Below are 14788 nucleotides of genomic sequence, written 5' to 3'. Positions count from 1 at the left end.
CAGGAAGAAGGTTCTTTTATAGACAGCCCAGGAAATATGTTCAAAGGGCAGTATAAAAATATAATGGGAACATAGGAAGCTGCCTTATGCCGAGTCAGGCCACTGGTCCATCTAGGTCAGTATTGTCCAAACTGACTGGCAGTGGCTCTCCAGGGTTCCAGGCTGGGGACATTCCCAAACCTAACTGGAGAGGCCAGGGATTGAACCTTGGCAAAGCAGATGCTCTATCACTGAGCTACGGCCCTCCCACAAAAGATGGTTTGACTGTGTGGGGACAGGGGTGAGAGTCTGCTTGCAGGACAGCCTGCATGCAAAACAAATAAATAATCGCTAGTGATAGGGGCATGCAAAAGGCAGAGTAATAGCAAGCGACGATTGAGCATGGCTTGGGTGGGGGGAATACATAAGGGGCAGTGCTGCAGACTTAGCGCTCCACACCCCATTCCAGCTCAGAACCCTGGGAGATGCAGCTCCTCACCTGCAGAGATGCTGGAAAAGTACCCTCATGGTATTGTGGTTAGCAGGAGGTAGAGAATTCACCAGCTCCCGTAAGCGGTGGCTTCGCCTTGAGGGCTCTGTAATTTCTGCAATCCCAAAAAGAGGAAGAGATCCCAGTCATCGCATTTATTTTCTAAAGATATAAATCATGTAGAAGCCTGTGCTGCTGATGCTCTACTGCTCCCTCCTACTTCAACAGCTGGGGCCACCGCAAGGAATACAGGAAAGGTAACTTCAACCTTTCAGAGAAAGGGAAAGTGGTTGCAGGATAGGAGGCAAAGCACAAGTGATCACTGGACCTGAGTAACAAGACGGCAGCAGACGTGTACACATGTGAAAACTTCATTGTCCCAGTTGCTGTAGGATACACACATCCCAGGTTTTGGTGTGTGTGCCTCTCAAGCTCAGTCTAGATATTACTTTTTGCTGCTCAAAGCAAACAAAACCCGAAGCAAAACAGAAATAGCAGTGTGTCTAGTTCCCCCTCCTTTCATTACCATGTCTAGTATGGGAAATGCCTGACAACATACTGCCATGTCATGCATTTCCTCGCCACCCTGCAGCAATCAAAATGTGGAGCAGGAGTATGTGTGCACATGTGATGCCGTGCCAGATGTTACAAAGGGCCAGCAGCGGGGGAGACGGGGACAAAGCACACAGCTGCTGTTTTTCAGCAACAAGCATGAATTTACCATAGTAGTTAGATAAGCACCAGATGTGCTGTCTTCTCTGATTTCTAGGAAAGGCAGTAACAATTCATGTTTTAAGTCTAGGCCGTTAAGTTTGGGGAGCAGGGGTTGGGGCATCAGGTGATGCTGTGGGGTCCAAAGCAGGATTCCAAGGTCCAAACTAATGATACATTACTATGTCTGTTTTTTAAACACACATTTCCATGGGGTGTATGTGGAATCAAGACCCTAGCATGGAGGGTAGGGTGGCTTTAACCCTTTATCTCCAATTGTCATCCCAATCCAGATCAGTCCCCCCAGCCTACAGACTGCAATGAAAAGAATACATTCACTTCAGTGAGAACTTTTTTCATATGTGAATTGCAGATATAGGCTCCCCAGTCTGGGACCATAGCAGGAAGTAAAGAGATAAAGCCCCTGCTCTCCACACTGGGGTCCTGATCTGGATCAGGCCCTCTTGCACCGTCAATTTCTGTAAAAACATGCTGCACTTAAGGGCACAGATTCTTAGCTAATGTATCACATTGCTTGGCTTTGAATATGACCCTCCATCAAAACTCTGATAAAAACAGACCTTTAAAAAGAAGCACAAGTCATAAATTTGAGTTCTCTTCCTGCAGTATTTCTTCCTCTGTCATTCTGAAAGCACTGAGTATGCACACAGCCCACAGATATACCTTTAAGGATACTCCAGCCCAAAATGCCAAGTGTTTGATGCTTGCACTCCATTCAACTCTAAAACCTTTCCCCACCCTCCAGACAGAAGCAATGTCTCTTACTAATGGCTGCAATGAATTTGTCAAAATGGCTGAAGGGGAACAGTGGCTCAGGCAACTCGCGGAAGAAGAGCTTGAGTGCCCCAGTGATGACATGAACATCATCCCAACGGCCGTCATCAAGGTCCAAGCGCTCATCTGCAAAAGTGATGAGACATCAGATGAAACAACTCTACCCAATGTCCTAGGGCACTGAATAATAAGCCTATACAACTGCGGTAAGGGAAGCCCCACCTGATCTCTCTTCACAATCTTTGGACCTGACTGCAGTACCATAATGGACTTTGACATCAACATAAAATATGAGAATGCAGCTCCTGTTCAAACAGTGTGAAGCTATCGAATTCACAATTCCTGAAACAATAAGTGAACCTACAGAGCTATCCATTGAAATTCACACTTTTCTGAATTTTGCAATGTAGGTCTCCAACAAAAAAAGTACAAAACTGAAAAAAAGTACAAAACTGTGTATATTAGAAGAAAGTGTGCATAAAAATGCATATATTTGTAAAAAACATACAACGTATATATATAGGCAAAAATTCATACAAAAATGTATATATTGGAGAAAAGTGCACTAAAATGCCGATGAGTTTCCATGAGGACCTTTTAAAAATAATAATCACAAACTGATACAGAAATGTAGCAAACTGAATTTAGATTTTCAGAAGCTGCAAGAAAAAAAGTTGACAGAGTCACTCATCCCTACCAAGTAAGAAACTAATTTAACTGGGTTTTCACATCACAGTCTGGGAAATGGGTGCAGGAAGCTCCCTTATACTGAGTCAGACCATTGGTCCATCTAGCTCAGTGTTGTCTACACTGACCGGCAGCAGCTTTCCAGGGTTTCAGGCAGAGGTCTCAAACAGCCCTACCTGGAGATGATGGTTATTAAAATTACCTTCTTCATGCAAAGCAGGTGCTCTACCACTGAGCCATGACCCCTCCCCTCCAGATTTTCCCTTAATGCAGAAAATTTGCTAAGTAAAAAATATCCATTATACACCTACAGTCAGAAGAAGTTCATTAGCACATTTGGGGGAGCATCATGTATGTGGTGACATTTCAGTGGGTGGTCTCTATCACCACACCTCTACTTCTGTTTGCTCCTCACCTGAACACAACCTAGCTATTTGGTTTCTGGAGGCCCAAAAAATTCCAGCATGCCTATTTCCACCAGTTGCCACATGCTGAAGGAATGTCCAAATGTCAACAACCCAGTTAGAAGAAGCGTTCCCTCAAGATCTCAGCACAGTACACGTGAGGGATAGCCACAGGATAGTAACTGGAATACATACATCAGGCAATCTCTTACCACGATCGACCTTGTAGCGCAGTTTCTGTATCGTAGCCAGATTCCCACTTATCCGGTAGAGTCCATCAATATCCAAGCCTGGGGGAGAAGAAATGACAGCTCTTTATCTATAAGCTCACAAGAGCAAAGGTATTGCCACAAACACTATATGCTAAACAAATTCGGAGCCTGAAAATACATCATACAAACTTAAAGATATTTGCACAGATATCTATCTATATTTCTTTGTGTAATATATTTTGCTTCAGTAGGAAGTGGCAAGGAGTTAACAAAGATTAAAGCACCTCTGGAAATCCTGCTCAGCAACTTTCTGAGATCTCACCAGGCCCACATGGTTTGAAACTTATCTGGACAGCCACAAAGTTAGAGAAGAACTCAAAACTTCCCAAAACCAGACTTGCAAAACCAGAGGATTATTGACACAATATAGAAGAAATCATGCAAGTCTTGCTTAAGTTGCATAAAGGCGTACAAGCCACAAAATTGGGAATGCAAATTGCCTGGGCGGAAGAATTTCAGTGTATCTGAGGGAAAGAGTTAATGTACCTCTCTTCTCCACAGTGGAGATGCACTGCCTCACAAACTGAGGTACAGTGCTCTTCTCACGGTCGCACAGAACTTGGAGATGGCATCCAAACACCTGATCTGGATTAAACAAGCAAACAAATCCACATGAAATCAGGCTAGATCCATACTCTAAAATATCCTCCTATTTATACCTCATTGCCATCCTGGAAACTTGTGGCAAGTAAGAAAGCTATAAACACATTAAAGTCTTAAACTAGATACAATTACACAGCTAACACAAAGGGTAAAACCTCCAAGAAATGAACCAGGCTGCTGGAAGGTCAGCTCTCCCAGTCCCAATACAATTTTTCAAAAGAGCTTGGGCCCATTATCTTCCAGCAACATACCTTTGATATAGCCTCGCTCCCGCAGGGACTGGAGAGTTGGCCGCCTCTGCAGAAGCTTCCGGAGTTTGTTGCGGACTTTGCTGGAATCGCTGTCTGAGTTGAGAGAGCTGGAGGAGTGCCAGGAGGCTGCAGGGGGAGGGGGGATGGAATGTGGCATTTTAGTATAGAGGAGAGGGGGCACCGCTGTAAAGTTCTGCTGAAGGCTGAACCTGCCTACATGTTTCAAAGAAGAAATGGCCCTCCCCTGTTTTAAATAACATTCAGACATCTATGCAAATAGCACACAAGCGACGCAGGAAGTGCTTCTATGGGTGAAAAGGTCTTTAAAGATAAACAGTGCTTTGAGATGTGGGTGCTGTTTCACAAACGGATCAATCACATCTGATTTTTCCATGTACGTGGCTGATACGCGAGGTTAAGTCTTATGCTTGTCATAGATATGCAGTTTTCTGTCTCCACTAGTGGGAAATCCTTGATGGAACATTTCCATGCTGTGTGTTCTGGTCCCTCTACTCAATAACTAGCCTCCTGCCCTCTGCTACCATTTTCCCATTCTGGGTATGCGGACAGGTATTTATGTTCTTGTGTGCTCACACCTTGAAATCACCCCCACCCCCGAAATCATGTCTGTGCAAACAATGGAGGCTTGGGGGGGGTTGGGGGAGCAAGGCACAACATCTACTTCCAACTGTTTTTTTCTTAAAAAAAGAAAAGAGTACAGAGGTCTTGCACAAGACTGATGTTTAGCTACATTAAAATTTAGAAAAAGATGTTTGTGGAAGGCCTCATAATAATAATAATAACAATAATAATGGACTGTGATTATAGTCCCCAAGGTAATCCCCACACATGTATTGAGAGAATAGCAACTTGGAATTGGGTTCTTGACATTCCAAAGTGTCTTCAGCATGCAGTAGTGAGTGGAAATAGGCACATTTGTATCCTTTGGATTGCTAGAAACAAAATGGCTAGGTCGTGCTCTGGTGAAGAGCAAATAACAGTAATGTGGTGTGACCGAGACCACAAACCAAATCGTCATCATACACGACAAAACTGTCCCCTAAAAGAAATGCAAAAGCAAGCTTCCACGCAGCAGTGACTGTGTGGATGGAAAATGGGTTATTTTTACTTGTTGTGAGGATAAATAGAGGAGAGGGAGGAAGCAGCCTTGAACTGCTTGGAGGAAAGGTATGATATAAATGAATAATAAATAAGCTTATATTTGTCCACAAATGATCAGAATAAGTCTGAACTTTTTGCCAAGCAAAATGCAATTTAAAAATACATTTTTGAGTTCAACTTCAAACCAATCATTCAATGTCACATTTACCCTGGATATTAACACTGACCTGGACTCTTCTTCTCACCCTCTTTCTCTCGGCTGCTTCCTAGCTGCTCCTTGGATTTCAAATCTGCTGAATTTTCCTCACGGTCTTCCAGAGGGAAGTCTATAGGCTGAGACAAATACAAAAGACACCTTTGTCACACCAGCCATGGTGCTTCCGAGAAGAACAGGCTACATGTGACTGGCCATTTCCTCTCATTTGTCTGGTTAGCAAAATAAAAACTCTCCCAATTGTAAATCGTGGGCTCCCTCAGTAAACTTTTGTGAAAACCGAAACAAGAAAGAGATTGTAAAGATCTTTGAATACACACATATACCCAAACAAATACCCAAAGTAGGGATCTTAAAAGATTTAGTTTGGTACACATTTCTAAGTGAACCAACCCGATTTGCAGCTCCAAGACTAATATGCAATTAGGAACAGTTATCCACCAGTTTTCACTCTTCTCTGAATGCTCAGCTCAAAATAAAATTCAAAATCATACAAAAATGAATATTTTAAGATAAAACATGCACAAAAATGCATGTTTTATGTTTAAAATGTGTACCAAAAATGCATTTAAAAAAAAAAAAAGCAACTGCAGAACGATGCAGAAAGATGAAGGAAAAGAGTTGCTGCCCTGGACTCCTGCTGGGAGGAAGGGTGGGATATAAACAAAATAATAAATAAAATAATGAATAAATCAGAAATAGACTAATCTGTCCATCCCCAACCCACACACTAATAAAAATAATAATTACACAAAACTCAAAGGGCAAGATTTGTGATAACACAGAAGCTGTTTAAAGGTATGAACAGTAAGAAATTTGTCCCTGTCTTGCATAATTCATGTTCTGGATTAGTCCATGACATTTTGGCACCCTGAAAACATCAATAGCAAAAAATAAAATAAAATGGTAAACTAATTAATTAATACCCTTTAATTAGCAATGTGGGTAGGAAATGTTTCTGCAATGGAAAGTTTTCCACTGCTATACAGTTTCATTTTCTAAAAATGTGTTTCACAAAATTAATTAGTAACACAACAAATGGATAAAATGCAAGACAAACTGAGCAGTTTCAAATTTGTAATTCATTTTTTTCAGATGACTATGTGGAAAGCATATCACAAAAAACATACAAGACAGCATTTTATGGTGCCCGTGATTGGGCTGCCTTAGGCAATGCACCTCAGCATCATGCTAGGGCCTGTGCTGTTTACATTTGATGCACAAACCCCAGGCAGGGTACAACATTTGTTTTTCCCCTTTGACACATATTGCCCCACCTGCCCTGCAAAGCCCATGCTTCTCTTCTACCAGAAGTCCTTGTTTTCTCCTTAAGCTACGTCTGCCCTCAAATCAGCTGACAGGAGACCCAACTGGGGTCTCCTCTTAATAAAAACATGAGACCAGCCCCACTCTCACCAGTTTACTGATGCTGTCTGCAATTGCCTTCTGCCATGTGCTGATAATGCTCTCTGAATCATGCTGGATCAGGTACTCAGATCCTTCCCATGTCTTCAGCTAGAAGAGAACAACCGTATGATTCCGACATCCAGATAGAAGGTCCTTCTCACAAACCCAAGAACTCCAAAAAATGCCCCAGATTCAGTACAATTCTCAAAAAATTCTAATGAAGCCCAGACCAATCCTGTACTTAAAAATTCCTAATAGTGCCAAGTGGCGGATCTCAAAGGCAAACTGCAAAGCTTACACTCTAGCCCAGCAATCCTACCATAAAATGGACAAACGGGGTTGGGGGGGGTTGGGGAACCACAATAACCCTTTTGGCATTGCAGTGGGAGATCCACGGGAGCAATCAGTAATTAATTTTAATAATAATAATAATAATAATAATAATGAACAAATCTGAGGGGCTTGTGAGATATCATGGCATCACATCACTCAGCCTATAGGACAGTCACTTTTTAAAAACTATTTAAAATGTTAATTTTTGTTTTAAATAAATTTGGGGGAGTCTCAGGGACCACATAAAAACCTTTGCAGGGCTGGGTACAGCCCACGTGCTGCAGGGTAACCATTCCTCCAACACTAGATGCAGCTGGACAGTCACCTGTCGGGTATGCTTTAATGTGGATTCCTGCGTTGAGCAGGGCGTTGGACTCGATGACCTTCTATGCCTCTTCCAACCCTGCTATTCTATAATTCCTATTATAGAAGATACTGGCTGTGGGAAAGGATACTGCTGGAGCGCATTGTGCCATATTAGGTGCTCAAATGGAACCTCCACTTTAATTCAATTTCCCAGCTGATCATGAAAAAACAGTGCTCTAGTGCTTAGCGTGTAGTGGAGCCACTGAAACTTAATACAGTGTGAGATTTGTTTTCTTTATGTAGGGTTTGTCTTCAATGCTTCAATAGGCCTGCTGGAAACATACAGGCAGGGAAAAGACTGCACAGGTTCCTTCGCCATCCATCACCTGGAATTAGGTTGCAAAATACAAATGCAGACTTCTGATACAAATTTGTATACTTTTGTGACTGACATAGTGGAAGTTACATTGCACTCCAACTTTCATTTTTAAAAAGTCATCCATGTTTAGGAAATGACAGGATTCACTTTTAAAAAGAAGTCTACAAGGAGGATGCTTGTAAGGGGGACCATTGTGGCTTTGCAGCCAAGAATTACATACAAACATATTTGTACCATTCAGCATTAGGCTGCCTATGAAGTCTCTGTTTAAAAAACACATCCCCTTTTCTCCAAGACAGTGAAGATAAGCTTCCTGAACTGATGTTTGCAGAAAGAGCAATCCTTTCTAATCCAGGTACATGTAACTGAGATGGCCTAGTGAACAGCACATATCTGTGTTGCTTTCTTCTCAATGCACTTTGGCATCACCAGTTGCTATGGATACAGAAGCATGCCTTCACTAGAGATGGTGACCATCCTTTACCTCCAAGACATTCTTCTTGCTTGACTTGTCTTTGGTGGCCCAAGAAAGTGTTGCTCCACGAAGATCCACAGTGTACTCTGGGCTATTCAACACAGACGGATGTTTCTGAGGGTGAAGGGGAGGAAGGAAACAGAAGCAACATGGAAATCCACATTTTATGACTGCTCTCAACTGCAGAGCAACAAGAAACCCTCCCACTTACCCGTCAAATTACATCCTGTAGCAATGGCGGCTGGTGGCTTAGTCTGAACTTTCAAGGAGCTGTCCAAGGTCCTTACCTTGGACAGCTCCTTGAAGGTTCAGACTAAAGCCCCGAGTGGATTCCACTGCCCCACTGACATGAAGCCACCAGCTGCCACTGTACTGCAGAGAAATTAAGGTAAAAATTACCATCTGTTCCATTCCCATGGCTGGTTACATTTGACATTCCTACATGTTCAAATTCTGTGCTAATATCAACATTAAGACTTAGACATGCACAAGTTTCCCCAGTGATCAGCTATTTTTATATATGAGAACGAACCAAAACTTAGTATCATGAAAACTGTGAACTTTTCTGATTCTAAAAGGCAGATGTTGCCTTAAAGACCATACAGAATAGATTTTATAAAAGAGTCCACAGCACAGGCACCCATGGGGGGGGGGAGAATATATTAAAAATCTGTTTAGCCCAACTTCCTGTCAAAAATGCCCAAGGCAGTACAGTTAAAAACAACACAACCAAAACAGACAATACAAGAGACACAAGAGGGCAGGATCAATATCAGAAGCCGATCAGTCAAGGATTTGACATTACTAATCACTTGGCAGGCCAAATGCTTGGAAGATAATTTTTTTGTTTTCATATGATGATAAAGGCCAAAAACAGGGTGAAATTAGCTTCCCTAGGGAGGCAATTCCAAAGTCTGGGTGTGGCCACCAAGAATGTCCTCTCCCACATCCCAGCTGATGATAGTGGGATGTGAAAGACAGCATATCAAGGAGCAGGCAGCCTTACAAGGGAGAAGATGCTTCTTTAGGTTATCCTGGGCCCTTGTGAATTTGGATTTTATCCACCACCCTTTGCACCCTTAGAATATCACCTGGTCTGCCCTTCAGCTCAGGCAGCAAGCCAAGGCTGAGGACTTACCACACTGCCAGAAGCTGAATGCTTTGAGTCCTTGAAAAATGTCAAGACACCACCTTCCAAGACTGTCCATGAAGAGCTCCAATTCTTCCTAACAGGAGACAAAGGAAGAAGAAAAGGGACACCTCATTTAGAGAGCAGTGCTAACCAAGTGGTATGAAATTGGGAGGGGGATGCTGCCTGACTCAAGGAAAAGTATCTTGCTGCCCCCAGCCCAACTTTAGTTATCCCAATTTCCTTTCCCCCTCATCACCGTTTCTCAGCCACAAATTTGGTGTTAGGGAGAGTTCACACATGCATTTCTCTCCCACAATTATTTCAATATCAAGGTCTCATGTGATGCGCCGCTCTGCAGGATCAGGGCCTCTGATGATGAGGAAGCAAGGCACAAAAGTACTACCTGGTGGAACTTCTCAACGGAGGGAGCCAGGCCATGGGATTTAGTTGAGGGATGAGACGGAGACATAACCAGGAAGCCAAAATGAGGTCAGTTCCAAGGAAGCAGTCCAAGCAAGGCAGAAAGGAGGAGGCAGAAGGGCTCAGGAGGAGGAGCAGGAGACAGAGAGCACAAGCAAGGCCAGGGAGAGATGTGGGAAGATGACAAAATGCTGAGCTTCAAGGGCACACAGAAAAAAGTCCTTTCCACACTAGGGCCTTTCTGCAATCAGCTGGAGACAGAATGAAAACACCACTTTTGTGCAGCATTAAATACAGTGCTATTTATTCATCCAAGAACAATTCTGCAATAAAATCCCAACTCTGTTTACTCAGAAGTCACATCCATCCAGTTCTTTAAAAAAAATATTCTAAGGATGGCAATTTTAAATCAGCAAAGAACTCTCTCTTTGGATGGGTTTAAAGCAGCTCCTGCTTTTCCTGGCTACTAACATTGTGGAAATTAGCTCTTATTTGCTTTGGGGGGGGGTTATCTGCACTTTCCCCCCCTTCCTAAAACTGCTTCTTTCTCAACTCTTCTTGCTCTGCCACCACCACAAATGAAGACAAAGCTCTAATGATTGTTGATCAGTAGTGGTCATCATCTTTCTGCCCCACCCCAATGCCTCTAGAATGTCATTACAACATGATTCGTATGTAATGCTAAGCCAAATCATGGCTTAATGAATGTGCAGGCTCCTGGAGAAGAGACTGTAGACACTTTGTTCCTCTTCAGGTCCTACTACTGCTTGTGCTGCTGTTGGTTTGGCTTGGTATGTCATCTAAACCCAGACTCATGGTTTGTCTCACTCCAGACAAACCATGAGTGGTAAGCCAAGAACAAACCTTGGTTACAGCTAATGGTTTATCTGGAGCTAGACAAACCACGAGCCCAAGTTCAGATGACTCACCAAGCCAAGCCTAGGCTTATTTCACAGAAGTGGAGCTGCAGCAGAACTGGGCCAATATAACATGCCATGTTTCAGCAAAGTGTAAATTGAAGAAAGAAGCTTTAATAAAAAAAAAAGTGGGACATCACCATCTTTTCCCGCTAAGCTTCTTACTTCCTTAACATTTCTAAAATTTCTCCCATGCCTTGAGAAAATGACTGAAATCTTCTCCATGCACATTTGTGGCTCAAGAATGGGGCAGCCGAAACCGAGGAGGCATTTTAGAATCAGCCTTAATTCAATAATGTTATGATGTGGGAATCATCTTATTTTATGGTTAGTTACTGCAAATGTTAATTGTTATTTAATTTTGAGAATGTATTATTTTATTGATGTATTATGTTTTATTAATGTATTATGTTCGTGTTTTTTTGTAAGCCACCTTGAGGGCCTTTTGGCCATAAGGCAGGGTATAAATTTAATAAATAAATAAACAGTGCTTTGCAGAAAAGAAAGGAAGGCACCAATCCCAAAACAAAAAGGGGAGGAAATCTCAATGCACACAAAATACTGTTTATTTGGCCCCATCTGTTGTTCTTTTAAGTTCCTCAGTGGCGCCGTAACATAGCTGGTAACACACAATATTGTGCTCTTTGCACACCAAACGCTCCTCTGAAAATGAGCACAAGAGTATTGCATTTTACAGGGAAGGTTTTCTTCAAACGGCATGGGGCCATATAAATAGTATTATGGGCACCTGGTGATTTCCTCTCCTTTTGTCTCACATCAGTCCTCACTAGACAGGCTGGCACTTCAACTGCAATTAAAATCAGGAAAATGGCCACAGGACAGGCTTTAAAGGAGAGACAGGGAACTTTTTCAGACTGAGGACCACATTCCACCTGGGGAACCTTCCAGGAGCCACACGATAGAGATGGCTAGGGCCAGAGGCAAAAGTGGACAAAGAAACAAATGTAAATTTTACTTTGGTACAGTAGGCTAGTTTCTACACATACTCATACACTCCTCTCTATACTCCATCCAGGTAAGCATCAAGAGGCATAATCAGAATTCAAGGACACATTCCATCCAGGCCAAAATACTCAATGCGATATAAAGTAGCACTGGTGAGGCCTGGAGAGAGGGGTGGTAGCTTGGGCAGTGGAGGAGAGTTCTGAGGGCCAACTAGAGAGGTCTTGAGAACTGCAGTTGGCCCCTTGGCTGGGGGTTCCACGACAACATGGAAAATACAGGAAACTAATAGTGAAGTCATCTGGATTCCCTGTAATACCTGAATATACCTGAAAATAGCTAGCATGGAGGAGAGTTTATGGCAGGCTGGGAGAGAAGCTTATAAGTAAGAAAGTGCAGTGACCAATCATGTAAGAAAGTGAGGAAGCAACAACTGGTGAAGCTGCTTGGGGTCCAGGAGATTTGTTTTTCCCCGAAAGGAAGAGCAGTGACTCTGGGGACAAGACTCCCAGAAGGTCCCCAGTTCAAGAATGCTCATAACCAATGCTCCTGACACAAAGGATGAAAGTAAAAAACGTAGAAAACCACATTAAGTCCACATTAGGTTTTTTAACCAATATTCTAGCTCGCTGCCTCCCTCATGATGCGCACCACCCACCAATGCAAAACAAGAAGGGCTACAAGGATGTTGAAGCCACATTAAGAGTTACATGTGTTTTGATAGCGATTCCCATTTTTTTAAAGGCATGTAGTTTGATCCTTTGAAGAAGCACTCCATGCTGTGAAAGAGACAAGGCTGCCTCTTTCAAGATGGCACCTACAAGCCTCCATTTTTTAAGCACTTGCATTAAAATCTTTTTTTAAAAAAAACTTCTCAATTAATGGGGGACATCTTTGCTTTAGAAGAGATGATTTTTAAATGGCTTGGATCCAGCCAGGATACCCAAGATATTACCTCATCCCATACCATCCTGCCAGACCCCCAAGATTAGAAGGAGACACACAAACAAGTCATTCTTACCTCAGGCGTTTCCCTTTATCAGCAGTCTTTGTCCGAAAGAGCATCCCAGCCTTTTCAAGAGTTTTTAACTGAGTGGGGGAGGAAAAGGCTGTAGTTTAAACTTGTCCTGGGGGTTGGAGGAGACCCAACAACAGTATCTGTCCAAACTTTCCCATTCCTAATACAAGCTTCCTGCTAGAGGAAGTCTCTGAAGAGCGTCTCTTATCATGTTACTTAAGTGAATGACTCTTAGGTGAAAGGGAAAACACAGGAAGGGTATTTGTACTGAAAATGAGCATCCTAGCCAATGCAGGCTTTACATCTGCATCACAAAGCCAGTTGTAAAAAGAGTCCCCTTAAGCTTCACCAGCCCACTTTTAGATTATTACTCTGAAATGTTAGTTTCCCAACTTTTCCTTTGCTCTGGAATCTTTAGTGTTGTCCGAGTCTGATGGGAGTTGTAATCCAAAAGATCTAGAGGGCATCAGGTTGGGGAAAGCTGCGTAACATTTTAGCCCTCACCCACTGCAGAAATGAAACCCACATCTAAGTAACCGTATTTGTGTATATTCTTCTGGTTTAACTGTTGGCTCCATCTTCCTTCACTATCTTGTCTCCTCCCCTGCCCCACCCCAATGCATTTATAACCCGCTCTATTTCCGAAGACTCAGAGCGGCAAACAAAGAACAATCATACACAAAGGTTAAAATGAACAATAAAAACAATTTAAAAATAAACATAATCACAGCAGGACCTGTCAATAATTAAAAGACATCCTAAACATCATTTAAATTAAATGCTTGGCGAAATAGGAACGTCTTAACCTGGCGACGGAATGCAACAAGAGAAGGAGATAACCGCACTTCTAACAGTAAGGAATTCCACAGCCTGGGGGCAATAACAGAAAAGGCCCTAGATCTAGTTCCCATCAGATGAGCTTGGGAAGTTGGGGGGATCATACGAGGAGGATCAACAGAAGACCTCAAGGGTCGGGAGGGTTCATAAAAAGACATACGACCAGATAAATAGAGAGGGCCCAAGCCGTGTAAGGCTTTAAAGGTTAAGACCAGCACTTTGAATTGGGCTCGGAAGCAGATCGGCAGCTTACGTTTAGGGGTCATACTAAAATGAAACTCCTTGTGTCAGGGGCATGCCTTCTGCTTCTATTACTCTGTGAATTGCTTCTGTTACTCATGTACATTGATCGGGGCTACAGAAATAATAAAAGTAGGGGTCAGCCACTAGACTGAATCCCACGCTCCTTAGGGCCCCTCCCAATGTCTTTTTTTATTGCACATTTATGATTATTTGTGCTTGAGATGCTATGGGGCAGTCATACACAATCTTGCTTTCAATGCTGTTTGTATTTGCAAAGGTTTTGGGGCGGACAACCTTCATTTACTAGACCAGTTGGTCATGGAACCGACCAGAGGGACGGCAACCCTGGACTTAATCCTCAGTGGGGACCGGGACCTGGTGCAAGATGTAAGTGTTGTTGAACCGATTGGGAGCAGTGACCACAGTGCTATTAAATTAAACATACATGTAACTGGCCAATTGCCAAGAAAATCCAACACGGTCACATTTGACTTCAAAAGAGGAAACTTCACAAAAATGAGGGGATTGGTAAAAAGAAAGCTGAAAAACAAAGTCCAGAGGGTCACATCACTCGAAAATGCTTGGAAGTTGTTTAAAAACACTATATTAGAAGCTCAACTGGAGTGCATACCGCAGATCAGAAAAGGTACCACCAGGGCCAAGAAGATGCCAGCATGGTTAACGAGCAAAGTCAAGGAAGCTCTTAGAGGCAAAAAGTCTTCCTTCAAAAAATGGAAGTCTTGTCCGAATGAAGAAAATAAAAAAGAACACAAACTCTGGCAAAAGAAATGCAAGAAGACAATAAGGGATGCTAAAAAAGAATTTGAGGA

The 14788-nt window shown here is 42.7% G+C and overlaps 1 protein-coding gene across 3 annotated transcripts in view; it reads right to left on the bottom strand.

Annotated features, from left to right (window-relative positions):
• ARHGAP27 (Rho GTPase activating protein 27) overlaps positions 1 to 14788 on the bottom strand; it is a 57980-nt gene that overhangs the window by 563 nt on the left and 42629 nt on the right. For 2 of the 3 annotated variants that reach the window (XM_061588877.1, XM_061588879.1), the window contains 10 exons: positions 12882 to 12949; positions 9567 to 9654; positions 8438 to 8542; positions 6945 to 7043; positions 5542 to 5647; positions 4193 to 4318; positions 3825 to 3923; positions 3279 to 3356; positions 1967 to 2101; positions 479 to 584 (listed from right to left, as the gene is read on the bottom strand). In XM_061588877.1, coding sequence (XP_061444861.1) covers positions 479 to 584; positions 1967 to 2101; positions 3279 to 3356; positions 3825 to 3923; positions 4193 to 4318; positions 5542 to 5647; positions 6945 to 7043; positions 8438 to 8542; positions 9567 to 9654; positions 12882 to 12949 — 1010 coding nt within the window. Of the gene's footprint in view, positions 1 to 478; positions 585 to 1966; positions 2102 to 3261; positions 3357 to 3824; positions 3924 to 4192; positions 4319 to 5541; positions 5648 to 6944; positions 7044 to 8437; positions 8543 to 9566; positions 9655 to 12881; positions 12950 to 14788 lie in introns of all 3 variants that reach the window. The other variant, XR_009758355.1, reaches the window with a different exon arrangement.

Source organism: Rhineura floridana, chromosome 11 (assembly GCF_030035675.1).
Source record: "Rhineura floridana isolate rRhiFlo1 chromosome 11, rRhiFlo1.hap2, whole genome shotgun sequence".
Taxonomy (NCBI): Eukaryota; Metazoa; Chordata; class Lepidosauria; order Squamata; family Rhineuridae; genus Rhineura; species Rhineura floridana.
The sequence above is the reverse complement of the archived record's forward strand: the minus strand, read 5'-3'. Positions and strand labels throughout refer to the sequence as shown.